The 27,767-nt window shown below is 39.8% G+C and overlaps 2 protein-coding genes across 4 annotated transcripts; both read left to right on the forward strand.

Moving 5' to 3' along the window:
* Window positions 1–651: 651 nt before the first annotated feature.
* piga (phosphatidylinositol glycan anchor biosynthesis, class A) lies at window positions 652–15,540 on the forward strand. 3 transcript variants are annotated; one of them, XM_061879218.1, is made up of 8 exons: window positions 652–807; window positions 996–1,234; window positions 1,349–1,439; window positions 1,547–1,817; window positions 5,626–5,758; window positions 10,654–10,786; window positions 10,896–11,102; window positions 12,806–15,540. In XM_061879218.1, exons 2-8 carry the CDS (start codon window positions 1,011–1,013, stop codon window positions 13,067–13,069), a joined length of 1,323 nt encoding a protein of 440 aa, XP_061735202.1. In that variant the 5' UTR covers window positions 652–807; window positions 996–1,010; the 3' UTR covers window positions 13,070–15,540. The 3 variants fall into 3 exon arrangements, with proteins under 3 accessions (XP_061735202.1, XP_061735200.1, XP_061735201.1); XM_061879216.1 differs by having other exon boundaries at window positions 996–1,439; XM_061879217.1 differs by having other exon boundaries at window positions 673–812; window positions 996–1,439.
* Window positions 15,541–15,685: 145 nt separating this feature from the next.
* asb11 (ankyrin repeat and SOCS box containing 11) lies at window positions 15,686–27,694 on the forward strand. The gene is made up of 7 exons (XM_061879220.1): window positions 15,686–17,825; window positions 19,831–19,910; window positions 21,775–21,882; window positions 21,948–22,098; window positions 22,528–22,662; window positions 27,165–27,353; window positions 27,444–27,694. The coding sequence occupies exons 1-7, from the start codon at window positions 17,729–17,731 to the stop codon at window positions 27,566–27,568; spliced, it is 885 nt and encodes a 294-aa protein (XP_061735204.1). The 5' UTR covers window positions 15,686–17,728; the 3' UTR covers window positions 27,569–27,694.
* The last annotated feature ends 73 nt before the right edge of the window (window positions 27,695–27,767 follow it).

Here is a 27,767-nt window from a genome sequence, read left to right on the forward strand (position 1 = left end):
AAGTGAAGACCAAGTCTTTAAAATATTTTCTTGGATTTTCAAATTCTATTTGAATTTTGTGTTGGAAGCACAATACCAATGGTGCGCAATTTGCAAAATGTGCAACCGCTTTTTTCAAACTTAATGTCAAATCAAATCAAATCAAATGTTTATTGGATTCATCACAATACAGTGTACATCCACGACTAAACTACGGACTAAACTACTACCAAGTGTGGATTCAGGCCGGGTGGCCTATTTCAAGTTCCAGGTAACCTTACATTATTATATTTTATAACTAGTAAACCAAGTTGTGGTAGTAGTTTAGTCAGTAATTGCTAAAACATAGTAGATGCGGGAAATATCGCTCAAAGGAAGACATGAAACTGCTACAGGAAAATACCAAAAAAAGAGAAAAAGCCACCAAAATAACAACACAAGACAAGAACTAAAGCACTACTACACAGGAAAACAACAACAAACTAAAAAAAAAGGCAACTTGGTGGAGTTTCAACTTTTAACGTTTCTGCTGGTGGTGTGCCTCCGTTTTTTTTTCAATGAAAAAAATGTGCTTTGGCTCAAAAAAGATTGAAAAACACTGCTGTGTGTAAAAAAATTTGTATCTGTATGTATGGTTGGCGTTGCACTGCAATTCTCAAATGCAGCAATAGGTGGCACACGAGGTTCTACGATAATACCTCATCATATGACGTCACAATCCAGGAAGTAGAGCACAGGCGGCAAACTGAGTGGCGCGGTGGGCTTCCCACGATGAAAAAGAAAATGTACACCACGGACGCATTTGTCTGTATTTTGTCGAGTGAAACGGTATGGCAAGTTTGAAGTAAAGAGATGAAAGTATTAGTTAGCTCTATGCTAATGTTAAAGGGTGTATCCAAACAAGCTACGAATCATTCTTGGAGTACTATTTCAGCATAACATCAGTTGTTCTACATAGTGTACATTCTACTTATGTCAACACAGAATTGTTCTAAACACATTTGTTGTGTTGTTAGCACTGGTGATGCAAGATGAGCCAAAAAAGAAGAAGAAGGGCAGCAGCAGCTTCCAGCCATGCCGTCAATGAAGTCAACCCCCCTGTCAGGAAGCACAACATCTGCATGGTGTCTGACTTCTTCTATCCCAACATGGGAGGAGTTGAGAGTCACATCTACCTCCTTGCCCAGTGTCTTATTGAAAGGGGACACAAGGTGGTCGTTGTCACGCACGCCTATGGCTGCAGGAAGGGCATCAGGTACCTGACCAATGGCCTGAAGGTCTATTACCTACCCCTGCAGGTGATGTACAACCAGTCCACCACCACGACTTTCTTCCACAGTCTCCCCCTTCTGCGCTGTGTGTTTGTCAGGGAGCGCATCACTTTGGTGCACGCTCACAGCTCGTTTTCGGCTATGGGCCACGATGCTTTGTTTCATGCAAAGACCATGGGTCTTAACACGGTATGTGGCTCGTATTCTGCATTTATACTCCAGGTCTTCAATGGCCAATTTGGATTACCGGATTTCAGTGTATATCCAGGGATATTAAATTCTGACTTGTTTTATAGGTGTTCACTGACCATTCGCTTTTCGGCTTTGCTGACATCAGCTCTGTGCTAACCAACAAGCTCCTGACGGTGTCGCTGTGCGATACCAACCACATTGTATGTGTGTCCTACACCAGCAAGGAGAACACCGTGCTGCGTGCGGCGCTTGACCCGAAGATTGTGTCCGTCATTCCCAACGCAGTAAACCACAGCGACTTTATCCCCGACCCCTCTCGCCGCCATGACAACAGGATCACCATCGTCGTGATCAGCCGTCTAGTCTATCGCAAAGGTATGACGAAATGATGTAATATTGGGAAAATGTTATTGCTTTTGGTAATTTAAAGGGGGTCATATGATTTTTTTCTACATTTAAAACACATCTTTGTGGTCTATATAACATGTAATAGTGTTTATTTGTTCAAAATGTTGCATAAATTATGTTTTACAAACCATTTTATAACTATCTCTTCAGGATACGCCGTTTTGTGGGCGGTCACTATAACTGCGTCTTCTCCCCATCCAGCATTTTGTAGTTTTTAGCGCTTCAATATCAAGTCTACTGACAGATATAATATAAAACTATACGCTACTTTGTATTAAAAATGGCAGCAGCGCAGCAGGCATGTGCTTGTACGAGCCAGTCTGCCCACAACATGAAGATAGAGAAAAATAACAATTCCACTAACTACGGACTACAATGGCAGACACACGCAAAGCGCTTTGTGTAAAACTTTACCATATATGGAGATATCCGCTGACATCGCTCAGGTATTCCCCCTAATGTAATTGAATGTGGCGTGTCACCACAGCATTTTCATTACCACAACACTTAAAAAATAAACGTGTTTTTTTTTTTTACTTGAAAATAAATTAAAGTAATGTAATATATTGTCGTCCCCAGAAGAAATCACACTGTGTCCAATGCTGTTTTTAACTTTTATTACCAATTTTACGATAACAAACGACACAATTCCAACAGGTTTTACCTCCAATGCAAACACTTTGGTCTCTGCGCTTCCCCTGACACACAAGAACACTTCCTCATTCTCCGCCAATCACCTTTCGGGCACGGACGGTGTGTTTGCTAACATGGGAAAACACAAACAAAAAACTTTACCACCAGCTGGTCGTTACAGTATGAATTGATATATATATATATATATATATATATACATATATAGCTTATTATTTGCGCACTACTGACAAGTGATAAGCCATCCGGGAGGAGCTCAACGTAAAGCCGCTGCTCCTCCACATCGAGAGGAGCCAGGTGAGGTGGTTCGGGCATCTGGTCAGGATGCCACCCGAACGCCTCCCTAGGGATGTGTTTAGGGCACGTCCAGCTGGTAGGAGGCCACGGGGAAGACCCAGGAACCGTTGGAAAGACTATGTCTCCCGGCTGGCCTGGGAACGCCTCGGGATCCCCCGGGAAGAGCTAGACGAAGTGGCTGGAGATAGGGAAGTCTGGGCTTCCCTGCTTAGGCTGCTGCCCCCGCGACCCGACCTCGGATAAGCGGAAGATGATGGATGGATGGATGACAAGTGATATACAGAAAACTTAATTTGCATTTTGCTGTGAAAATAAATTTAAACCATAATTATAACCAAATGGACAAGTGATTGATGCGGGAGTGTCACTGATTACTGCAGCGCTGTGTGTCCTTCCTCCTCTATGCACAGAAGGTGGCGCCACTCATAGCTCACACTTTTAAAGTCGTCAAACACGGACAAAATAACGTCTCAGTTGGAGGAACTGGTCTGTGAAATCGGTGTTAATTTTGTTGACGAAAAATCTTTGTCTTTGTTAACGTCCACAAGCTATTTTCTCTTGACAAAATTTAGACCATAAAAAATGAAAAAGTACGATGACTAAAATAATTATGAAATTAATGGACAATTTAGTCAACAAATTAAAACGAGATGAGATTGTTGAGAGTGAAAAAATCCAATCATATTTCTTTTTTGTCTAAGTGGGTGGAACAAAATATCCTATCACAGTTACATGTGAGAGAGGGGCTAGTGGAAAAGCAGAAAGGGTATTTACAATAACATTTAATATTTACGTATTTTGCTCACTTTAGCATACGCGACGCATTAATTCAAAAAAGGCATCACAACATTTTTTTTTCTACTACATCGCTTATTACTGCTCACTGCAGACTTTATGAGAGCTAACAAACATACAAAATCTCACTGCTGTCATTAGAATGCTGAGATCTAGGATGTTTATATATTCCCATTTAGATAAAAAAAATATGTCCTAATCCTCGCCAAGGAAATAGGGGTGTAACCAAGTGTTTTTCAGTGTCTTTCTCGCCATTTCTGGGTCTTTATCAGCTGTCAAAGTTTACCAACTTGTCGGAATACGTCCTCCTCCTCCTACTATCTGGGAGAGAGGCATGATTTATCATTTACATTAAAGTTTGACAAGCATGGAAACGAGAAAGCAGCTGATCAGTCCATCATTGGCACACAAGCTCGTGATAATGGCGTTGCTATAAATAGTTTTTCTGCGTTACCGCTTGTAATAACAATATCACTAATACTTGGTCAATATTCAAGTCACAAAATGTAAATGGCGTATTGTTGGCGCTTTTTGGGTGTTTTTTGGGGGGGTTTTATGGGCTGAATAGGGGACCTCTATCGTCATGTCTCTCATAATGATTCTGAACAAGAGGCAACATTTTTAAAAACTGCTGTTCTTCTTTAAAAACAAATTGCTTTGGTAGAAGACCACAATTCCGTGATCAGCTGAGCCTAGCTTAATTGCCAATAATCGATGTTCAGCTTTTAATTGCACATTTTGACAACCCAAAAGGGCAGATTTGTAATTTTTTGAGCTAACGCACAAAGAAAGACAGCTATGTAAGACATATACATCGTTAGTTTTATAATACTGGTTGCTGTATTTAAACGAGACAGTGGCGTGGATGACAATTATTGTGCACACAGTGTAGTTGTACAAAATATAGAATAAATCCAGTTTTTTTTTCATATGACCATAACCATGCACACATATTGTCATGCACTGTAGACTAACGTTGAAAGACTTTGTTTTGTCCTAATGGGTTATACTTGTTGGGCGCTTTTCTACCTTCGAGGTAGTCAAAGTGCTTTGACACTATTTCCACATTTACACACTGATGGCGGGAACTAAACACGACCCATCAGGCCGCTCTACCAACTGAGCGACGCTGTCCCCATAATAAGTGGGTTGCATATGACGTCATGTATGTTTTTCGTCTTCGCGGGTTAATTCACACAATGGTCAAGCAGCTTGAGCGTAGCATTAAAACAAGTGAGAGTGGGAGCAGAGTTTGAGCAGAAAATGCCGTATTGCTGTTCTGTTCTTAGGTGTTCCAGTCGTTCAAATAGAGAGATAGGAAAGAGTTTTCATAGAGTCCCTAAATAAGTGGTTCATTAAGGTAATATAGTATGAAGTTGTAGATGAGACTAATAATAACTGCAAAGTGCAAACAAACGTATCCTTTTTCTCATTCGTGTCACAATCACAGCAGCACAGCGTTCGTTATTACAAATGAACGACGTTACTTAACGATTCACGACTAAGTCCAACTTAGTATTTCACGGATCAATGTTTAATTGGTTTCCGGTAAAATTTTTCTGTGCTGTGCTACAATTTTTTTCCCCCAATTAGTAGCACCGGTGCTACTAGTTAAAAAGCTAAGCGTACAGCCCTGTGTTATAAATATCGCCGCCATGCCTCTATGGTTTGATTTAAATGTTCTGGATTTATGTAGATACCAAAGACACAAAAATAGGTACCAATAGATAAGAAAAGATCCTTTTTCCATAGTAGGTCCCCTTTAAGTCAACGTACATTATTACAGTTCACAATTCATACACCTCCAGGCACTTTCTACATTGATCAGTCTTCACAAACCCAACATGAAAAATCACTTCGGTAACAGAGGCATGGAGAAACTATTTTTTCTTTTTTTGGGAAGAAACCTCAAACGGAACATAGACTCTGTGTTTGCCGTCTGAACCATAGAACCATGATTTATACTCAAATAGCAAATGTAAGACCAGCAGACACCTGCAGCAGTTAATATATTTTTATTTCATCTTTACAGGAATTGATCTTCTTGGTGGTATCATCCCAGAGCTCTGTCTCAAACATCCGGATCTTCATTTCCTCATTGGTGGGGAAGGACCAAAGAGAATCGTGCTGGAGGAAGTGAGAGAGAAATACCAGCTTCATGACCGGTAAATATGACAGACCAAATTTCCCCATAGGCAATGCTTTAACTAGAAATAAAATGCTCTTGTATCAAACTGTTACCATCATTAACCCTTTTATAACTACAGGCAATGTTTTAACTCAGATATGTAACATTCTTAACTGCCATAAGTGTAAACAAAGAGGGTAATTGCAGTATAGTAAAATATACACACATTTAAAAAATATTTACCCTGTTAACATTGAACTACATTATTTGTTTCTGGGTTTGTGAGGGAAGAGTGGATCGTGAGATCGACAGGCGGATCGGTGCGGCGTCTTCAGTAATGCGGATGTTGTACCGGTCCGTTGTGGTGAAGAAGGAGCTGAGCCTGAAGGCAAAGCTCTCAATTTACCGGTCGATCTACGTTCCCATCCTCACCTATGGTCATGAGCTTTGGGTCATGACCGAAAGGATAAGATCACGGGTACAAGCGGCCGAAATGAGTTTCCTCCGCCGTGTGGCGGGGCTCTCCCTTAGAGATAGGGTGAGAAGCTCTACCATCCGGGAGGAACTCAAAGTAAAGCCGCTGCTCCTTCACATCGAGAGGAGCCAGATGAGGTGGTTCGGGCATCTGGTCAGGATGCCACCCGAACGCCTCCCTAGGGAGGTGTTTAGGGCACGTCCAACCGGTAGGAGGCCACGGGGAAGACCCAGGACACGTTGGGAAGACCATGTCTCCCGGCTGGCCTGGGAACGCCTCGGGATCCCCCGGGAAGAGCTAGACGAAGTGGCTGGGGAGAGGGAAGTCTGGGTTTCCCTGCTTAGGCTGTTGCCCCCGCGACCCGACCTCGGATAAGCGGAAGATGATGGATGGATGGGTTTGTGCAAACTAGAAACTATAGTGACGGGGTAATCGCTGTATAGTGAAATCTACACACATTTCCAAAATATTTACCATGTTGACGTTGGACAAGGGCAGCACGGTGGGTCAGGGGTTAGTGCGTCTGTCTCAATATTCAAAGGTCCTAAGTAGTCCGAGGTTCAATCCCGGGCTCGGGATCTTTCTGTGTGGAGTTTGCATGTCCTCCCGTGACTGCGTGGGTTCCATCCGGGTACTCCGGCTTCCTCCCACTTCCAAAGACATGCACCTGGGGATAGGTTGATTGGCAACACTAAATTGGCCCTAGTGTGTGAATGTGAGTGTGAATGTTGTCTGTCTATCTGTGTTGGCCCTGCGTTGAGGTGGCGACTTGTCCAGGGTGCAACACGCCTTCTGTAGCTGAGATAGGCACCAGCGACCCCAAAAGGGAATAAGCGGTAGCTAAACATGCTACACTACACATCCTAGGACAGGGCTATTCAACTACATACTACGCAGTTTCAAGTGCCCAAGGGCTCAGGGTCCGGTTATCGTAATTTGGATGTTTCACCAAAAAATGCCTCCACAGATTGTATTTCTTTGAGACTGTGTTTACTTAATTGCAAAGTAAACATATCAACTTTCACACTGCACGTTCAATAAATTCATTATTCTGCCCTCGCTACTCGTTTCCAGCGTGTGCAGCTAGTTAAAAGCATGAAGAAAAGGGAGCTCTAGTTTTTGTTGAAAATTGATTTTCCTTCTATTTTAATTATTTTCCTTTCTTAATTTCATATATTTATACTTCTTCCTTCATTTAGGTTTGTAAGACTGAAAATATAAACTTAAAATAAACATAACAAAAGTACAAAATCCATTGTGTATTTTACATAATGTATATTTTACATAAATAAAATAAGTTTAGTGTCAATTTATTCACGCAATAAACTACACTTTTGCAAATAGAAATTACACAACAATCTTATCACGATTAGCGTTGTCGCCCTCTACTGGTCAATTTTAGCGCTACAGTATTAAACGAGATTTGATCGTTTCTCTGAGAAATACCAACACTACCATCAAAACAAAAGACATTACAAAGTCAGAAATTTCAATTAAAAACAAACTGAATATTTAATGTCAAGTGATATCAAGGATCATACGTCGGTTGCTTTCCCAGACATATCAAACTATTTGATTGATTGATTGAAACCTTTATTAGTAGATTGCACAGTTCAGTACATATTCCGTACAATTGACCACTAATTGTTAACACCCAAATAAGTTTTTCAACTTGTTTATGTCGGGGTCCATGTTAATCAATTCATGGTATTGTGCTCCAGATGCCATTGTACTCAACAAAACAGATAAAAACTTGAAAATGCATGGAGGTGTACAACTTATTTGTGTGTGGCTAAGTCAAGAAAACTGGTGTCAAGGATTTCATGGGTAAACATGCATCAGTTTTGCTCGGGTAAACTTGCATTTCAGGATTTAACTTTGCATCTACTGATGTTTGTTGCTGTTTCACGCGCTGTTTACGTGCACATGTTTTCCCCATCCTTATCAAAATATAACTAGATGTCAACATTGTGTATGTGCTGAAAGCTGCATGTATGATTGCTGCCTGTGGTAAAAACTTAACTCCTTTAAGGTTTTGCTCACATTTGCTTTCTTTTAGGCTCGCCGAGTTGGTGCTTTTCAAAACACTCGTAGCAAACGTGTTTAAGAAATACAAATAATGTCAAGATAATACTTAAATGGAAAATAATAAATGTTAAAAGTATATCAAACAAACCTTTAACAAAGTGATCACTGCAAACTCATACATTCTTTTACCCTGCTCCCTTGGACTGGAGTATGAGTTGCATGGGTTTCTCGTACTTTCGTAAAGTTTTGCACTCTTCGGCCCTTTTTTATTACCTCTCAAGGAACTTTGAAGAAATGTTTATCCTTTTCGCAATTTGAACGACCGTACAGCCGAAAACACAAGCATAGGGCATTTTTTTCTTTGAGAAAGGCTGAATGGCGCCTAGTACCCATTGAGAACAGAGCTAGCTTGACCACCACACATATTTAATGGGCGAAACATGAGCCGGACATGACGTCAGTCAATTCCTAACAATTGAGACCACCCCCATGAAACACACCCACCATGTACTGTATTATGTCAACTCCACACCAATGTTGAGTTTGACAGCCATTTTTAATTTAGTTTTATTCATTGTCTTTTGACAAAAATATGTTTTAGTTTGTCATATTTCAGTCATCTAAATTGATTTAGTTTTGTCAACTAAAATCCTTAACAATTTAATCAACTAAAATTTCAGTAAATTTTGTTGAGTAAAATATAAATGATGCTTATTAGAAGTTATCTTGAAACCACTTTTATCAAGGGTTAAGTAAGGTTGTACAGGTAAATTGCTTATTAAATTGGCGGGCAAGCTCACCCATGGCTTTTTACTCAAGTACTAGTAAAGTAAGTAAGCGGTTTCGCTCCTGCTCTACCGTCTTTAATAGTAACAGTAATTCAATACAGTATGAGTCATTTAGAATATTAGCTTCGGCCTACTTACTGTTGCCTAGATGTCCGGATGATTAGCCTGCAGATGGCGCTTCAAGTTACGGCTGGGCGATATGGCCTTTTTTTAATATCTCGATATTGTTAGGCCATATCGCGATACACAATATATATCTCGATATTTTGCCTTAGCTTTGATTTAAAACTTAAAACATATAATCACAGCAGTATGATGATTCTATGTGTCTACATTAAAACATTCTTGTTCATACCGCATTAATATATGCTCATTTTAAACTTTCATGCAGAGAAGGAAATCACAACTAAGTCAATTGACCAAAACTGTATTTATTAAAGTTATTAGCAGGTGACTTTTTAAATGATGCTACATATTAGCATTAATGCTACTTTTGGTAGCAATGCCTGTGCCCCACACTTGACAAATTAAAGTTGTCTATTTGACATCTTCCCGCTTGAAGCCGAACCACCGCCAGACAATGGAGCCCCTGCTGTTTTTTTGGGAATTAATTTTTCCTTCATTCGCATCTTCTTTCTGTCATATTACCACTCGCATGGCTTCGTTAGCATCACAGCTAATTTTACCCAGTCTGCTATCTCTCTGCTTCGTGAGGGCGTATACGTATGCGACGTATGACGTGACGTGTAAGTTTTGATAAGGAGACACAAGAAGGAGTGGGAAGAGCCTGTAGTGTAATGCCCGCAGCTAAAAGCAACTGCGTGAGAACGTATACTCGAATATCATGATATAGTCATTTTCTATATCGCACAGAGACAAACCCGCGATATATCACGTGTATCGATATATCGCCCAGCCCTACTTCAAGTCAGTTGTATTTTTTCTGGAAATAACATAAGGGTTTACAAAATGTATTGTTGTCTACTATGACAACGGTAAAGTGCCTCTTTATCTCTTCTTAACTCTTTCTTCCAGCCAGTGTAGAAGATATATTTTATTTCCTTATGTAACTATACAGTCTAGTTTTCCCAGTGAAACATCAAAACGCTGTGCCTTACAAAGACTGTAATTCTGATTGGATCCGTCTATGATGTACCCCCACCCCGCTCCCAAATACAACTGTGATTTGATATATTATTAACTTATCCCACCTGCCTAGAGACGAAATTAAATATGATTGATTTCATGTATGTCAACATTTTTGTCTCGTTTTTGTAGTCAAAGTGCATTTGTTTTTATTAGTTATCGTCCTATTTTAGTTAGAGGAAAATAGGTTGTTGACGATAACAAAGACAAAAATTTTTAGTCAACAATATTTACCCTGCTCCACAGCTAAAAAAAAACAAAGAACCAGAGAAGACTTTGATTAAAAGTAAAACGTCTTCAACAAACAGGAAGCGTCCAGTTGCCTCTGTTCAATCTTTGCAGATTACCATGACCAGGATGACTGAGAATCTATTTTACACGGACATGTGTTTCAATACTTTTGTTCATATAATAGTGTAATAATCTCAGGCAAGTGCTCCTGTATGAGAGGTTTATCACATTTAAAAAACTTTGACTGAACTGTTTTATTGGCAGGGTGCGCCTGTTGGGGGCTCTGGAGCACAAAGACGTCAGAGAAGTTATGGTCCAGGGCCACATCTTTCTCAACACGTCATTAACTGAAGCTTTCTGCATGGCCATAGTGGAGGGAGCAAGTTGTGGACTGCAGGTTTGCTGCATTAAGCCATTTTACCAACCATATTACTTTCACATGAAAATAGGAAAACTATCCAAATCTTTCAGTTTTATTTACTGCATGTTTGTTTTTTGCCCGTAAGGTGGTCAGCACTCGTGTAGGGGGCATCCCAGAGGTGCTACCCGAGGACTTGATCATACTTTGTGAGCCAACTGTGCGCTCGCTGTGTGCCGGTTTGGAGAAAGTCATTGCAAGGCAGCGTTCCGGGTCAGTTGCCTGTCCCACCTCCATCCACGCACGGGTGCAGAACCTCTACACCTGGAAAAATGTGGCTGAGAGGACTGAAAAGGTGGGTTCGGCAGCACCACAACTTGTTGAGACGCATCACCCTCTAGTGTTGATTGTCCCAAATTAAGTCTAATCTTGCACGACAGGGATTTTGAAACCATTTTCTCTGTTCAAAGTAATATAACTAGAAATAATGTTTTCCAGGGTAAGACATAAGCAAGACATTAAAGCAACTGTCTGAAATGTATTCTCAATATGTACTGTATTTTATGAAGGTGAGTCACATTGTAGATGCGCCTTATGCAACTCATTGCTTATCATTCTTAATTGTCACAAGTGTAAAATCTTAGTAAGGCATAAAAATAGTCTGATCAAAGAACCAATGTATAATATGCAGTAGAGTTGCGCAATATAGACGATATATCGTATACATTTGGCAGACAATAGAGCTTTTAATACTATCCATTTATCGTGATAACGCATATTGACACATTTGAGCTGTGTACCGGAAATTTGACAGCAACAAGCAAATAAACGCGTGCTCTACGCACTGTAAAATTATCACGAGTGGCTAATGTCCCTCCACAATGCAGAGCAACTTTTGAGTCAGTAATCCGCGCCTCCATGCCAGCAAATAAACGTTTCTTACAGGTAACATTATCACTGGCAAAAAATGCTACACAACACACAATAGAAGGATATGATACCCGGAAGCTTAAACTCTTGAATGTAAACAAAGGTGGGCGGATCAAAGCAAATACTAGACACAGACAAACATCATAAGATCTATTTTTTATTTTATTATGAAAAAATATATTGTCTTTTTTTTTTTTTTTTTTATGTTTACAAACTCAGGAACTAAGGCTCTGGACACAGGAGGGCTTTAAGGGTAGCAGCCAAATTAATTAAATCAGAGCCAACAGTAGTACATCATTTCAATATATAATTGATATTCTTACATCGTTGTCCTGTGTTTTTGTCTATGCCCTCATAACTACTTAGTTTTGGTTCGATACCCAAATTAGTAGAATATCCCAAAATGTGAAGTATCAAAAAACTGAAGAATAAGTGCTTTTATTATATTTTACAGAAGTTTAGATAGAACCATGTTATAAAACAAAGTAGGCAGATATTAACAGTAAATTAGCAAATAGAATAAATATAGTTGTGACAAAATAATACAATTGGAAATTAACCAATATATCTTATCGCATATATCAGCAGCCAAATTGGGAGCCTTTATAACCTGTTATTATTGTTATTACATACCAAATGATATACTGTGATGTATATAATAGTAGGAAGGTACATCACAGTCTATATCGCAATATAGATTTTTGGCCGTATCTCCATCCCTAATGAATCCCTATGAATGTAAGTCACATTGTAGAGGTGCCTTATGCATCTAATTTTTTTACAATTCTTGTTATGCATGTCTAAAAAGAAACAAACCACTATAAAACATAAATACAGCGCAACTTTACCTTTGATAACAAGTGATGACTGCTTTAATTGTAAGTCCACTTTATTAAACTTCCTGTGTCTGTTTCACTTCTAATGTTCTTAACTCTTTGTTGAAACAAGAATATGTCTGGCCTAAAAGCTAATGAAAAGCAATGTTTTCATTTTGACTTTCTCACAGGATTTGCTGATATAAGATCAGAAATGTCTATGGTTTTTAGAGACGTGGTTTCCTCACCAAAAATGTTGGTTAAAGGTAAACAACTTTAGGGAAATGAAGTAACAAGTAATGTTCTCCGTTAGGTTTATGATAGAGTGTGCGGAGAGGAGGTGCTTCCCCTGGACAGACGCCTTCATAGGCTGAGATCCCACTGCGGACCGGTGGCTGGCTCCCTCTTTGCCTTTGTGGCGGTTCTGGACTTCTTGTTCCTGTTGCTCCTCCAATGGCTGGTGCCCGATCGGGTCATTGATTTATCTGTGGACGCCACCGGTCCTCTGGGACTGTGGAAGCAAGAACCAAGCAAGAAGAGTAAAGGCGAATCTCAATGTAAAAGTGACCTCAAGTAAGCGGAAGCAGCATCTTGCATGATGCACACGGACAAACACTAGTGACTTTTTTATTGCAAAAACTTTTGAAGGGAACCGGTGAGAAAGGGCTGCGTGTTCAATATTTTTGGTGTAGTAAGTTGAAGGAAGTTTAACACTTTTATTGTGGTTATGGGCAGTATGGCGTGGCTCAGATGGTTGAGCGGCCCCCCAGCAACTTGAGGGTTCCTGGTTCGATTCCATCTGCCGCCATTGTGTGCTTGTGCGAGACACTTAACCCGCCCTTCTCACAGTGCTGCTCACTCCATTGTTTGAATGTGAATGAATGTTGTGAGGGCAAATTGGCAGCCACGCGTCTCTCGGTCAACCCCAGGTTAGCTGTGGCTGCTTAGACTTATACAAACTTTATTAATCCACAAGGGAAATTGTACCACACAGTAGCTCAGTTACAAAGGATGGAAAAAACAATGCAGGTATAAAGTAGACAAAAAATGTACTTTATACATTTTTATATTTATATATTTTTTTATTTACCGTATTTATTTATTGTCTGCTGGGTGGGCTGGATTGTCCATGATGGCGAGCAGTTTGTCCAGTGTCCTCCTGTCCCTCACTGACACAAAGGCCTCCAACTGCGTGCCAATAGTTTGGCTGGCTTTCCAGATCAGTTTGTCAATCCGGTTTAAGTCCCTTTTGCTGGTGCTGCTCCCCCAACAAACCACTGCAAAGTACAGGGCACTGGTAACAACAGACTCAAAAAAGATCTCCAACAGCATGCTGCATACATTAAAGGACCTAAGCTTCCTCAGGAAAAAAAATCTGGTCATGCCCTTCTTGTATGCAACTTTGCTGTTGTCCTTCCAGTCCAGTCTATGTTAAAGTGGACTCCCAGGTACTTGTACTGCCTCACTACTGCCACCTTCCGGCCCTGGCTGTTGATGAGCTCCACAAGGGTAATTTTTTTCTTGAAGCATTAAGGAGCCTTAGACCATTCCACAAAGTCAGCGATCTGTGTCCTGTACTTCAATTCCTGTACCTCTCCAATACACCCGACCACAACAGAGTCATCAGAGACCTTGAACTATTCTGGAAGTCTGGGGTGTACAGGGTGAACAGGAAAGGAGACAGGACAGTCCCCTGTGGGGCACCTACACCACTGACCACAATATCCGACAGGGAGTCCCCAGTCGCACAAACTGGGGCCTCTCAGACTAGTAATATTTGGTCCAGGAGACAATGGATGAACTGACCCCCATCCTGAGCAACTTGTCACTCATCAGAATTAGCTGGATGGTGTTAAAGGCACTGGAAAAATTAAAGAACATGATCCCTACAGTGCCCCTCCCACCATCCAAATGAGTGTGAGAAGGATGCAGCTGGTAGATAACAGCATCATCCACTCCTACATGATGCTGATACGCAAACTGTAGAGGGTCCAGGGAAGGAGCTGCCAGGAGTCTCAGCTGAGCCAGCACAAGTCTCCCGAGGACCTTCATGACGTGAGACGTCAGGGCAACCGGTCTGAAGTCATTCAAGCCCGATGGGATGGGCTTCCTGGGAACCGGCACAATGCAGGATGTTTTCCATAGCGCTGGTATCCGTTCTAACATCAGACTCAGGTTGACGATGGGGTGCAGGATCTCAGTCAACTGAGCAGCACAAGTCTTCAGGATCCAGGGGTTGACTCGGTCAGGGCCTGCTGACTTGGCTTGGGCTCTCCAGCTGTCGTCTCTCATGGCCAGGTGTCAGACACGCCGGGCTGGCTTTCTCAGTGGGGTTGGAAGTGGGGGGATTAGAAACAGCAAGGGCAGGCAACATTGAAGGTGTTTGTGGATTTATGGTCAGGGGAGGTGTGAGGACAGGAGTAGTGGGGGGAGGGCCAGTAAGGGCTAAATTTATTGAAAAACAGATTCAGCTGGTTTGCTCTATTTACACCCCCATCCAGCAGTTTGCGTTGTTATTGAAGCCTGTCACGGTTTTCATGCCCACACATCCCGAATGTTATTCTGCTGGAGTAGGCACCTTTTCCTTCTCGCAACTAAACTTTAAGCTGCCGGTATATCCTCCTCAACTCATCCAGATCACCAGATCAGCACTACAAATGTAACTTACCACCATCACTTTCTGAATGTGGAGTGAATGAATGATAGGTTGTCAGTTCTATGTGAAGCGCTTTGAGTGTCTAGAAAAGTGCTATATAAATGTAATGCTTTATGTTTTATTTATTTGTAAGCTGGACTGCCCACAATGAACCTGTAGCTTAAACTAAAGGGTGGATTTGTCAGACAGTGGATAAAGAATGTGGACACACATTTTTACAAATGCCATATTTATTCTCTCACTGAAAACAAAAGCATCTATAGAAGTTAGCCCCTATTATACACATCCCCCAACCCCCCCAAAAAGGGCCAATATATTTTACCCTAAGCCATTGGTGTTCAAATGTTTTTCCTCCACAAAGCCGCTTCCACAATAAAATCATGATATTCTTACCTTTCATTTACCTAATTATATGATAAAAACCAATGCGCTGTATGAGTTGACCAGTTAAGTATTATTAAGAACAAAACAGCCTACATCTCAGCTTTGTGTTATAGGTAGGGGTGTCACAATCTGATTTTGATATCGAATATTGCTCTGATATCTACCAATAAAATAAGGAATTGTAATATACAGGTTGGGATCTAAATGTTCCTATTTACAGTATGCGCGCTGATAAAAGTAGTCCTGCAGTGTGTTTACTTGTTCAAAGTACTAGGTCATCCATCCATCCGTTTTTGTCAGTCAACATCTAAATGTCTACCAATAAGCACAAAAGTTTGAACTTTTCTTGTATTTTAGTGAAGTAATTAACAAAAGGTAAACATGGTGGGCTGTAAGCTACTAGGAGCTAGCAGCTACATAGCAGCTAAGCACACAATAGCTCAGAAGCTAGACATACTGTATGTACAGCGAGTCTGGGTTAGTCTTTTCTGCATCCCTCACTTGAAGCTTGAGTGAAAAATGCGTAAAGAATGCTCTACCGACCTGATGAGTACAAACGAGAAAGAGATAATATAGTATCATCCGCTCACAGATGTTACCTGGTGGTTGTTACAGCACACTGCAGCTAGTCCTGGGTAGTCTCACTCCTTAATGCCTCAATCACATGCAGGATTCTCACAGGAACGAGGCAAAGATACATCACCAACTGTAGTTGTCGTTATTTGAACAACATTGCACCACAATTATCAAATAATTAAAATTGCATATCACGTATGTATACAAAGTCTGATAGTAGAAACTTGAAAGTAACCAGTCACAAATGTGTCCGCATCATTGAATTTACTGCATCATAAGCTTAACTTAATGATGCAACTAGGTGTCCCAAAAAACAATTCACTCTCTACTTCAATTTAAAGACAGCTTAAGTTAATTTCAGTCCGATAGTAATACAGTAGTTGTTCTGTGTGACTATTTTCACTTGATCAAACTTTTTTTAACATTCCACTACAAAATAAAAGTATGTATGATTGGTGCTAATATCGTATCAGGTCAATGTTTTTATTGTGTCGGAAATTGAAAAAGTTGTACAGTTTGTAATTGTTATGATAGTAATTGTAAGCTTCGACTATGCAGACCACAAAATAGCCCCCAGGCCGTACTGTGCACACTGCTGCCCGATCGGATTTGTCGAATTGCATAGGTGATTATAGGTTGTTGGGTTTTATTGCAAAAACGTATACAGTTATTTATAATGTTCTCTTTTATAAGTCAAAAATATTGTTGGATTCACTTTATATAACCACTGTAACCATTGAAAAATATATTTTTATTTATTCTCCATCTTCAGCAGGCTTTGACTCAGACGGATTTGAATGAAAACTTATAAAGCATGGACATGTGTAAGAATTATGCACAAGCTGTGATATACAGAGACGTTGGAATAGGTCTGTGCTTTTCAGGATTCTATTCTGGGAAAACTGCAAACTGTTGAGATTTCGTCACTTTTTTAAAGGTTTTTTGTCATGCATTGCGCAGCTTTTCAAAATGTACTTTGTGCACTGACTCTTAAATCAATTAACTACATTCATAGATTTATTGGGTATTCGTTTGGGAATGATGGCTCATTTTTTACTTTACTAGTTGTTTCAGTATTATACAATTGTTTTGTGTTTCTCCAATAGCTCCAGTTACTGTGCCTCGTAATGTAATTTTTATGATGAGTCCTTTTTTTCTCAGGACTGGTAGTTCAGTTCAGTTCAGTTGATCTGGATATTTGTCAAACTTCCGTCTCTTGGTCTGCTTTAACAAATTTCTAAGAGAACGATAACAGTGGCAGACAAAACAAGCTATGAAAATGTGCCGCGTATTCAAGGCTAGTGATGCCGGCATATCATGATTACCTTGTCTGCAACTTAAACACACGAAAAATATGTTGTGAAATAAACTAGTCTTGTGGTATTCAAGAAAGTTTGTTCAGAATTGTTTTTGTCCTTGTTAGCAGCTCTTTTCAAGGCTGCATGGCCCACTTTTACACACCATTGTTATACATTGAGCATAACTCTGGACGAGGCCGTGAGGCGTATGAGGGAGGTGCTTAAGTACCCACATAAGAGGGGAGAAGACGGTCTGACTTCCAGGTTAGTGTGTCCCACCCATACTGTTGTGTAAAGGTTTACTGTTGGGTTACAAGTCAACATGGTGGCTATTCAGACGGAAGTTTCTCCATGCTTGCAGCATTGGCAGAGACCTTTGCACGTCTACGGCGGGCTAGTGTGCAACTCTCTGATGGCTGGTAAGTTTGTACACACACATTGACCTATTCTTACTAAATTTGCTTCAATTCAGTTGCGGCTCTCTTTTTTTCTTTGCTGCTTATGGTACAGGTGTGGGACCAGACAAGCTCTGGTTCATCCAACTTCTTCAAGATGGTTGATAACCTCTAGCAAATTGTATGCTTGTGAAGTTTTAACATGTTCCAAAGAAATTTAATTAAATAGTTTAATAATGCAGTAGGGGTACTCAAAAAATCGATTCCCATCTGAATTGTGACATTTATTTATTCCAATCCCAAACTGATTCTTAATTTTCGAAAATAGATTTAATTTTAAAGAATACACTTTTAAAAGGCCATCTCTATGCTTACTTGCTGCACCTATATAATCATACCCAACCAAAAGGAGGTTTTATAACCTGTTTTATATATTTTTTATTTATTTATATTTTTATATTTATATAGCGCTTTTTCTCTAGTGACTCAAAGCGCTTTACATAGTGAAACCCAATATCTAAATTACATTCAAACCAGTGTGGGTGGCACCGGGAGCAGGTGGGTAAAGTGTCTTGCCCGAGGGCACAACGGCAGTGACTAGGATGGCGGAAGCGGGAATCGAACCTGCAACCCTCAGGTTGCTGGCACGGCCACTCTACCAACCGAGCTAAACCGCCCCATAGGACGATTGATATGTGTTCAGGAAAGAATGAATGGGGCCATGTATCGTGAGATTTTGAGCTAAAACCTCCTTCCATCAGTGAGAGATTTGAATGGTTGACCAAATACTTATTTTCCACCATAATTTACAAATAAAGGTTTTCATTATAATTATTATACCAAGTAATACTTTGCGAAAAGCACTTTGAATCGAGAATCGATTTTGAATCAAATCTTCACCCCAATAATCAGATCAAATAGTGAGGTGCCCCAAATATTCCCATCTCTGCTAGGCAGATTTATTTGGTTCATGTTTAAAGTTTATGTGTTTATAAATTCTTTTAGCATATGTGTATCTTTATTTTTACAAAGTTCCAAATGGGACAAGTGGTAGAACATGGATGATTGGATAGATATAATAATAAGCTGTTGAAAGTTTTACAGTAAATCCGCAACAAGTACCGGTATGACCTACTCAGTGGCCTAGTTCAGTGGTCCCCAACCACCGGGCCACGGTATTATCCCTCCCAGGCCGCGGGACAAACTATTAAGCGTTGACCGGTCCACGGATACAAAAAAGTTGGGGACCACTGGCCTAGTGGTTAGAGTGTCCGCCCTGAGATCGGTAGGTTGGGAGTTCAAACCCCGGCTGAATCATACCAAAGACTATATAAAAAAATGGGACCCATTGCCTCGCTGCTTGGCACTCAGCATCAAGGGTTGGAATTGGGGGTTAAATCACCATAAATTATTCCCGGGCGCGGCACCGCTGCTGCTCACCCCTCCCCTCACTTCCCAGGGGGTGATCAAGGGGATGGGTCAAATTCAAAGGACAAATTTCACCACACTTAGTGTGTGTGTGTGTGACAATCATTGGTACTTTAACTTTAACTTCCATACATTGTGGCCTTATTGAATCTATCTCCAGTTTATTAAATTAACCAAAATATACCGGTATATTTTCGAAAAAGAACACATTCAGGGTCTGTGTAGCACAGCAACAAAAACATTATAATTATTTATAAATACAGTAAAATAAAACTATAAAAATATGTTTTTAATTCCCCAATGGGCGATAATAACAATGGTTCTACATACCAGTAAGAAGCCAAATTGAATGCAATGTATGGGTTCATCAGTGTTGAAATTATTATTCTTTTTATTACATAGAATTCTGGAATTTTCTTTTTTAAATGACTGATATTGCATCATTGCCTCTCATTTTGGTGTGCCTTGATTTCTATTCAAATGTGGCTTTTCAAGGGGAGCTGTGAGCCTCAAATCTAGAAAAACATGTATTTAAATTAGCTCATCTTAACACAACAATGGAGGGCTATAGCCCTTTCTAATTCGGTTCTTTGTTTTTAAGACTCCTGGTCGGACCGAAGTCCCCTGCATGAAGCGGCCTATCACGGCAGACTTCTCCAATTGAGGACCCTTGTAGCCCAGGTTAGCTGTCTTTGCATATCATTGTCTAAATGTAACTGTAATAGACCAGCATAATCACTACACTTTCTGCCCATTACATATTGGAATTGGGGATGGGTACTGTTCACATTTGAACAGATACTGTAGCAATTACCGGGGAATCCATACAGGTACTCAACGGTACCGATTTTTGGTACTTTTGTGTGTTAATAATTTAAATAATGTTTTTGATTATAAATCAATTTTTTATTACAATATTTAAAAAATTAGAAGATTAAAATTGTTGTCCATTTATTATATCTTGTTTTATTATCATTTGCAAGTATGACATTAAGTTGCCAAGTCTAAGACATTAGATGACAGCAGTTTATAGTTAATGTTTGATTGTAACGCGCATCTTAGTTGTAGTTTTCATAACAAATTTGAAGATGTTGAAATCGCCATGTACAACCGCTAATGCTAATCGGTAGCATGTCAATAACAGAGCCAATGTATATTAGCATCAAGCCAGCACATTTTTTGGAAAAGTGGAGCCAGACCTTACTTACATTAGAGCGTTTTCTTTGTTGGCATTGAAAATTGCAGCATTACCTAGGGTTGAAGTGGCTGAGTCTGCTCTCAATGCTGCTGGAGTGATTGGCAAGTGCTAAAGTGTGACTCCAGGCTGAGTCGGCAATTGGGCATAATGGCACGCGCGACTCAGATACCGTAATATGGCACCGTTGGATTTACGTGAATTGGTCCTCGTAGGACTGACGGGATTTGATCAGTGCCAAAGAAGTATCAGATATGGTACCCATTCCAAAATTTTAATATATGAGGAAAAACCCAGACAATAACCCTGCATTTATTGTTGAAACACCGTACACATGTTATTGTCTGCAGCGGCAATACACATACAGTGGGCCAAAAAGTATTTAGTCAGCCACCAATTGTGCAAGTTCTCCCACTTAAAATGATGACAGAGGTCTGTAATTTTCACCATAGGTACACTTCAACTGTGAGAGACAGAATGTGGGGAAAAAAATCCAGGAATTCACATTGTAGGAATTTTAAAGAATTTATTTGTAAATTATGGTGGAAAATAAGCATTTGGTCAACCATTCAAAGCTCTCCCTGATGGAAGGAGGTTTTGGCTCAAAATTGCATGATACATGGTCACATTTATTCTTTTCTTAACACGGATCAATCGTCCTGTCCCCTTAGCAGAAAAAGAGCCCGAAAGCATGATGTTTCCACCCCCATGCTTCACAGTAGGTATGATGTTCTTGGGATGCAACTCAGTATTCTTGTTCCTCCAGACACGACGAGTTGTGTTTGTACCAAAAAGTTATATTTTGGTTTCATCTGACCACATGACATTCTCCCAATCCTATGCTGTATCATCCATGTATGCATTTTGGTATAAACTCAACTCGTCGTGTTTGGAGGAAGAAGAATACTGAGTTGCATCCCAAGAACACCACACCTACTGTGAAGCATGGGGGTGGAAACATCATGCTTTGGGGCTGTTTTTCTGCTAAGGGGATAGGACGATTGATATGTGTTCAGGAAAGAATGAATGGGGCCATGTATCGTGAGATTTTGAGCTAAAACCTCCTTCCATCAGTGAGAGATTTGAATGGTTGACCAAATACTTATTTTCCACCATAATTTACAAATACATTCTTTAAAATTCCTACAATGTGAATTCCTGGATTTTTTTTTTCACATTCTGTCTCCTATGATGAAAATTACGGACCTCTGTCATCATTTTAAGTGGGAGAACTTGCACAATCAGTGGCTGACTAAATACTTTTTTGCCCCACTGTATGTTGTTTAAATTATTAGGAACAATTTTTGACAGTACAGTTAAGTGAAGTGCTACCTTTTCCTCTCTCTGCAGGGCGTCCATGTCAACACACTCACTATGAATGCGGTCTCCCCTCTCCATGAGGCCTGCCTGGGTGGTCATTACGCTTGTGCAAAGTACTTGCTGGATCACGGTGCAAATGTAAGAACACCTCAGGACTCATAAAGTCATCCTTTGGTACAATCATGTCCGTGTTGCTCCCATAGGTGCACCAGGTGTCATCTGACGGCGCCACACCTCTCTTCAACTCATGCAGCAGCGGTAGTGCCGCCTGCGTCCGGCTCATTCTGCAGCGTGGCGCCTCAGTCCACCCCGCGCACCAACTTGTGTCCCCCGTCCACGAGGCGGCAAAGAAGGGTAAGGAGTAGGGACTGATGTTAACGGTATCAAAATCTCATAGTACGATATTATCAAAGAGGTTTCTTTGTGTCTTTGTTAGCAACATGACTGAAATAGTTATGGATAGATCTTTTGATGATTTTTTGGGGGGAATGTCCATAAAAACTATTCTCATCCTCTACGAATCACTCTTCTGTTCCTGCTTACGTTCCACACCCCCCACCTTGTCAGCTTTGCGCTGCGCACAGAATTTTGGGAGATGTAGTTTATTACAAGACAAAAACTACCCACCAAGTTTTCGTTTGATACCGTTACGCGTCATTGTGAAGACTTTGAAATCGAAATACTGGAATACTGTTACACCCCTAGTAAGGAGATTGTAAGCAGCCAAATCTTAAAGTCTTTCACTTTTTTTAAACTGGAGTCCAAATACTTTTGTCTTATCAGATCATTCAGAGTGTTTGGACCTGCTGCTGGCCTACGGAGCGCACATTGACATGGAGATTCCCACGATGGGGACGCCTCTGTATTCCGCCTGTATGGCCTCCGCCGCATCCTGCGTGCGTGTGCTACTACACTCCGGTATCTATAATCTTCTTTTTTCATTATATTCTATCCATCACATTACTCGAGTGTAACATTTTGTCTGCTACCCATCGAGGAAGCAATGTAATTAGGCCTGGATTTCTTGACATCCTATTTACTTTAGTTGGTTATTGACCTTGCTTTCAGTTTCTTTGTAAGCCACTCAATATGATGTTTAGAAACCGTTTTCCATCATTTTGTCATTTATCTGACATACATTCCATGTCTTCCTTGACTTTGAAAAGCACATCTATTCAATTTTGTCAGAATTGAGTACAAGTCTTCATCAATAAAGACTTTTCTGACCAACACTAAAAGCAAATTGCAGGCTTTCTATGGCACTTGCTAATGATGAAGCAGATGATGCAATGATTTACCTATTGTGTGGCACCTTGGGACCGAAATATGTTGATTGACAGTAGCATGTTTTCCATCACTTGTTATTTTCGCAGTTTTATTCATGTATATGAATTGAATATAAAATTGCAAATTGAATCTTTTGGAGAGAAAAATCGCAATTGGGTTTTTTCTCAAAATCGCACAGCCCTGTGAAACACACACGATCAACTACCAAACCATTAGACTGCTTTTGAAGACATTTCAATATCCTTTAATCTCTGGTACAAGACCGAGTGGTCGACAATGTCAAAAGCCTTTCACAGATTTTATGACAACGCAGCACTATATTTTTTTAAATCGGTTGCACTCATAAAATCATTTACCACCTACATAGTGGCAGTGCTGCAGTTTTTGTAAACCAGACTTAGTGTAAATGCACCAATGAACACCTTTTATTCAATGAATCACATTTGAGTCCCGTAGTTGTGTGAGCTCCAGAAGCAAATAACTAATATGCTTTCGATTTAAAAACAAAAACCAAAAAAAAGCATTAGTTTTAACTAGTTTTAACAACTGTTTTTTTAAATTTATTTTAAAAAATATGCTCTTTTGAGCTTCAACAGTGCATTGCGACACAGTGCATAGGAGAATATAAGGCAACTATTACATGTTATGTAGACCACAAAGAAGTGTTTTTAATTTAGAAAAAAAAATTTATATGACTCCTTTAATGCGCCCTATAATCCGGTACGCCTAATATATGAAAAAAGATCAAAAATAGACCATTCATCGGGAGTGCGCCTTATAATCCGGTGCGCCCTACGGTCTGGAAAATACAGTACCACATTTTATATGAAGAATATGTGTGTGTGTATAAATATGTGTGCGTGTGTACACATATATGTATGTGTGTACATATATACACAAACAGTCGCGAGCTAAAGTTTACATACACTTGTAAAGAACACAATGTCATGGCTGTATTGAGTTTCCAATAATTTCTACAACTCTTATTTTTTGGTGATAGAGTGATTGGAGCACATACTTGTTGGTCACAAAAAACATTCATGAAGTTTGGTTCTTTTATGAATTAATTATGGGTCTACTGAAAATGTGACCAAATCTGCTGGGTCAAAAGTATACATACAGCAATGTTAATATTTGGTTTCATGGCCCTTGGCAAGTTTCACTGCAATAAGGCGCTTTTGGTAGCCATCCACAAGCTTCTGGTTGAATTTTTGACCACTCCTCTTGAAACAATTGGTTCAGTTCAGCTAAATGTGTTGGTTTTCTGACATGGACTTGTTTCTTCAGCAGTTTCCACACATTTAAATCAGGACTTTGGTAAGGCTATTGTAAAACCTTAATTCTAGCCTGATTTAGCCATTCTTTTACCAATTTTGACGTGCGTTTGTGGTCATTGTCCTGTTGGAACACCCAACTGCGCCTAAGACCCAACCTGATGATTTTAGGTTGTCCTGAAGAATTTGGAGGTAATCCTCCTTTTTCATTGTCCCATTTAAAGCACCGGTTCCATTCCATGCTTGACGGCGGGCGTGGTGTTCCTGGGATTAAAGGTCTCACCTTTTCCCCTCTAAACATATTAATGGGTATTGTGGCCAAACAGCTCAATTTTGCTTCATCTGAAATCACACGGACAAAGATAAATTCTTCTGGAGGAATGTTCTGTGGTCAAAAGTACACTTGTAAAGAACATAATATCATGGCTGCCTTGAGTTTCCAATAATTTCTACAGCTCTTATTTTTTCTTAATTATATACGTATATAAATGTGTGTTTATATATATATATATATATATATATATAAATATATATGTATATGTACACACACATGTATATATATATACATATGTATGTATATATATATATATATGTATGTATATATATATATATACCATACCCATATTTATATACACATGTATATACTGTGTATATATATATATATACATATACGTGTGTGTGTGCGTATACATACATACATACATACATACATGTATATATATATGTATATATATGTGTATATATATATATATATATATATATGTGTGTGTGTATAAAAACCCTGTTTCCATTTGAGTTAGGAAATTGTGTTAGATGTAAATATGAACGGAATACAATGATTTGCAAATAATTTTCAACCCATATTTAGTTGAATATGCTACAAAGACAACATATTTGATGTTTAAACTGATAAAAAAAAAATTTGTTTGCAAATAATCATTAACTTTAGAATTTGATGCCAGCGACATGTGACAAAGAAGTTGGGAAAGGTGGCAATAAATACTGATACAGTTGAGGAATGCTCATCAAACAATTATTTGGAACATCCCACAGGTGTGCAGGCTAATTGGTAACAGGTGGGTGCCATGATTGGGTATAAAAGCAACTTCCATGAAATGCTAAGTAATTCGCAAACAAGGATGGGGCGAAGTTCACCACTTCGTAAGCAAATTGTCCAACAGTTTTAGAACAAAATTTCTCAACTAGCTATTGCAAGGAATTTAGGGATTTTACCATCTATGGTCCGTAAAATCATCAAAAGGTTCAGTGAATCTGGAGAAATCACTGCACATAAGCAATGATGTTACGGACCTTTGATCCCTCAGGTGGTACTACATCAAAAACCGACATCAGCGTGTAAAGGATATCACCACATGGGCTCAGGAACACTTCATAAAACCACTGTCAGTAACTACAGTTGGTCGCTACATCTGTAAGTGCAAGTTAAAACTCTACTATGCAAAGCAAAACCCATTTATCAACAATACCCAGAAACACCGACGGCTTTGCTGGGCCCGAGATCATCTATGATGGACTGATGCAAAGTGGAAAAGTGTTCTGTGGTCTGACGAGTCCACATTTCAAATTATATTTGGAAACTATGGATGTGGTGTCCTCCGGAACAAAGAGGAAAATAACCATCCGGATTGTTATAGGCGTAAAGTTCAAAAGCCAGCATCTGTGATGGTATTGGGGTGTATTAGTGCCCAAGGCATGGGTAACTTACACATCTGTGAAGGCACCATTAATGCTGAAAAGCCCATACAGGTTTTGGGGCAACGTATGTTGTCATCCAAGCCACGTTATCATGGACGCCCCTGTTTATTTCAGCAAGACAATGCCAAGCCACGTGTTACAACAGCGTGGCTTCGTAGCAAAAGAGTGCGGGTACTTTCCTGGTCCGCCTGCAGTCCAGACCTGTCTCCCATCGAAAATGTGTGGCGCATTATGAAGCGTAAAATACAACAGCGGAGACCCTGGACTGTTGAATGACTGAAGCTCTACCTAAAACAAGAATGGGAAAGAATTCTACTTTCAAAGCTTCAACAATTAGTTTCCTCAGTTCCCAAACATTTATTGAGTGTTGCTAAAAGAAAGGGTGATGTAACACAGTGGTGAACATGCCCTTTCCCAACTACTTTGGCACGTGTTGCAGCCATGAAATTCTAAGTTAATTATTATTTGCAAAAAAAAAATAAAGTATATGAGTTTGAACATCAAATATCCTATCATTGTAGTGCATTCAATTGAATATGGGTTGAAAAGGATTTGCAAATCATTGTATTCCGTTTATATTTACATCTAACATAATTTCCCAACTCATATGGAAACAGGGTTTGTATATATATATATATATATATATATATATATGTGTGTGTGTGTATATATATGTGTGTGTATTTATGTACATACATATATATATATCCATCCATCCATCCATCCATTTTCTACCGCTTATTCCCTTTTGGGGTCGCGGGGGGCGCTGGCGCCTATCTAAGCTACAATCGGGTGGAAGGCAGGGTACACCCTGGACAAGTCGCCACCAGTGATTCTTCCCACACATACATATATAAATGTGTATATATATATAAATGTATATATATATATATATATATATATATATATATATATATATATATATATATATATATATATATATATACACTGGCAGTCAGTTAGTTTTGAAGGCTACATCTTGCAAGCGTTTTAATAATTTTTAGAATCCTAAAAAAGTACATTTGTGTTCTTGTAACTCATAATGACTGTGAATGATATGCAAAAGGCCTAAAAAAGGCCAGTTTCTTTTTACTGTAATGGTTGTCGGGTACGATTTTTCCAATGTGATTGCGTTCACGTTAGGAGCAGACGTTCGACTTGGGTGCGGACAAGACAGTCCGTTGCACGCCGCAGTCAGAGGGGGTGGGGCCACAGTCGTGGACTTTCTCTTGGACTTTGGTGCTGATCGCTGCTGCGTGAACACTGAAGGCAAGACCCCGCTAGATGTGGCAGCACCAAACAGCAGAGTGAGAGCTACACTTCAAAGCAGAGGTGAGATCGTAACACATGCATAACTTAATAAAAAAATAAAATTTCATGAAGCTGTAGAAATTATATTTTCTCTCTACAACACCTGTGCAGGTCCTGGCTCGCTCTCTCAGCTCTGTCGCTGCTCTATTCGGAGAAGTTTGGGCAGGAGTCGCCTCCACAGAGCTTCCAGCCTCATCCTCCCACGTACTATCCAGGGCTACCTCCTCTACCAGTGACGTACCTTGGCCATGCATGTTGGTTTAGCTTTCATACTGCATACTTTTAAAACCTCTTTTCAATTTATTGTATGTACCTTGGTCTATGTTCTACTGCTCAAATCAACTGTACACATTAAATACTAATTCTCATGTATCTTCACAATGTGCTAACTGTGGCAGCCTTTTTCGGCACCATGGACAGCTCCAGTTGGCATTT

The sequence above is a fragment of the Nerophis ophidion genome, linkage group LG19, assembly GCF_033978795.1.
Source record: "Nerophis ophidion isolate RoL-2023_Sa linkage group LG19, RoL_Noph_v1.0, whole genome shotgun sequence".
Lineage (NCBI taxonomy): Eukaryota > Metazoa > Chordata > Actinopteri > Syngnathiformes > Syngnathidae > Nerophis > Nerophis ophidion.

What these genes read in the sequence shown, in the direction of transcription:
- asb11 (XM_061879220.1), top strand. Translation starts at nt 17,729, where the DNA reads ATGGTGGCTATTCAGACGGAAGTTTCTCCATGCTTGCAGCATTGGCAG. An exon ending in TGCTGGATCACGGTGCAAAT is followed by an intron (nt 21,883 to 21,947) that starts GTAAGAACACCT and finishes TTGCTCCCATAG; the next exon opens with GTGCACCAGGTGTCATCTGA. An exon ending in AGCTACACTTCAAAGCAGAG is followed by an intron (nt 27,354 to 27,443) that starts GTGAGATCGTAA and finishes ACACCTGTGCAG; the next exon opens with GTCCTGGCTCGCTCTCTCAG.
- piga (XM_061879216.1), top strand. Translation starts at nt 1,011, where the DNA reads ATGAGCCAAAAAAGAAGAAGAAGGGCAGCAGCAGCTTCCAGCCATGCC. An exon ending in GAGCAAGTTGTGGACTGCAG is followed by an intron (nt 10,787 to 10,895) that starts GTTTGCTGCATT and finishes TTTGCCCGTAAG; the next exon opens with GTGGTCAGCACTCGTGTAGG. An exon ending in TGGCTGAGAGGACTGAAAAG is followed by an intron (nt 11,103 to 12,805) that starts GTGGGTTCGGCA and finishes GTTCTCCGTTAG; the next exon opens with GTTTATGATAGAGTGTGCGG.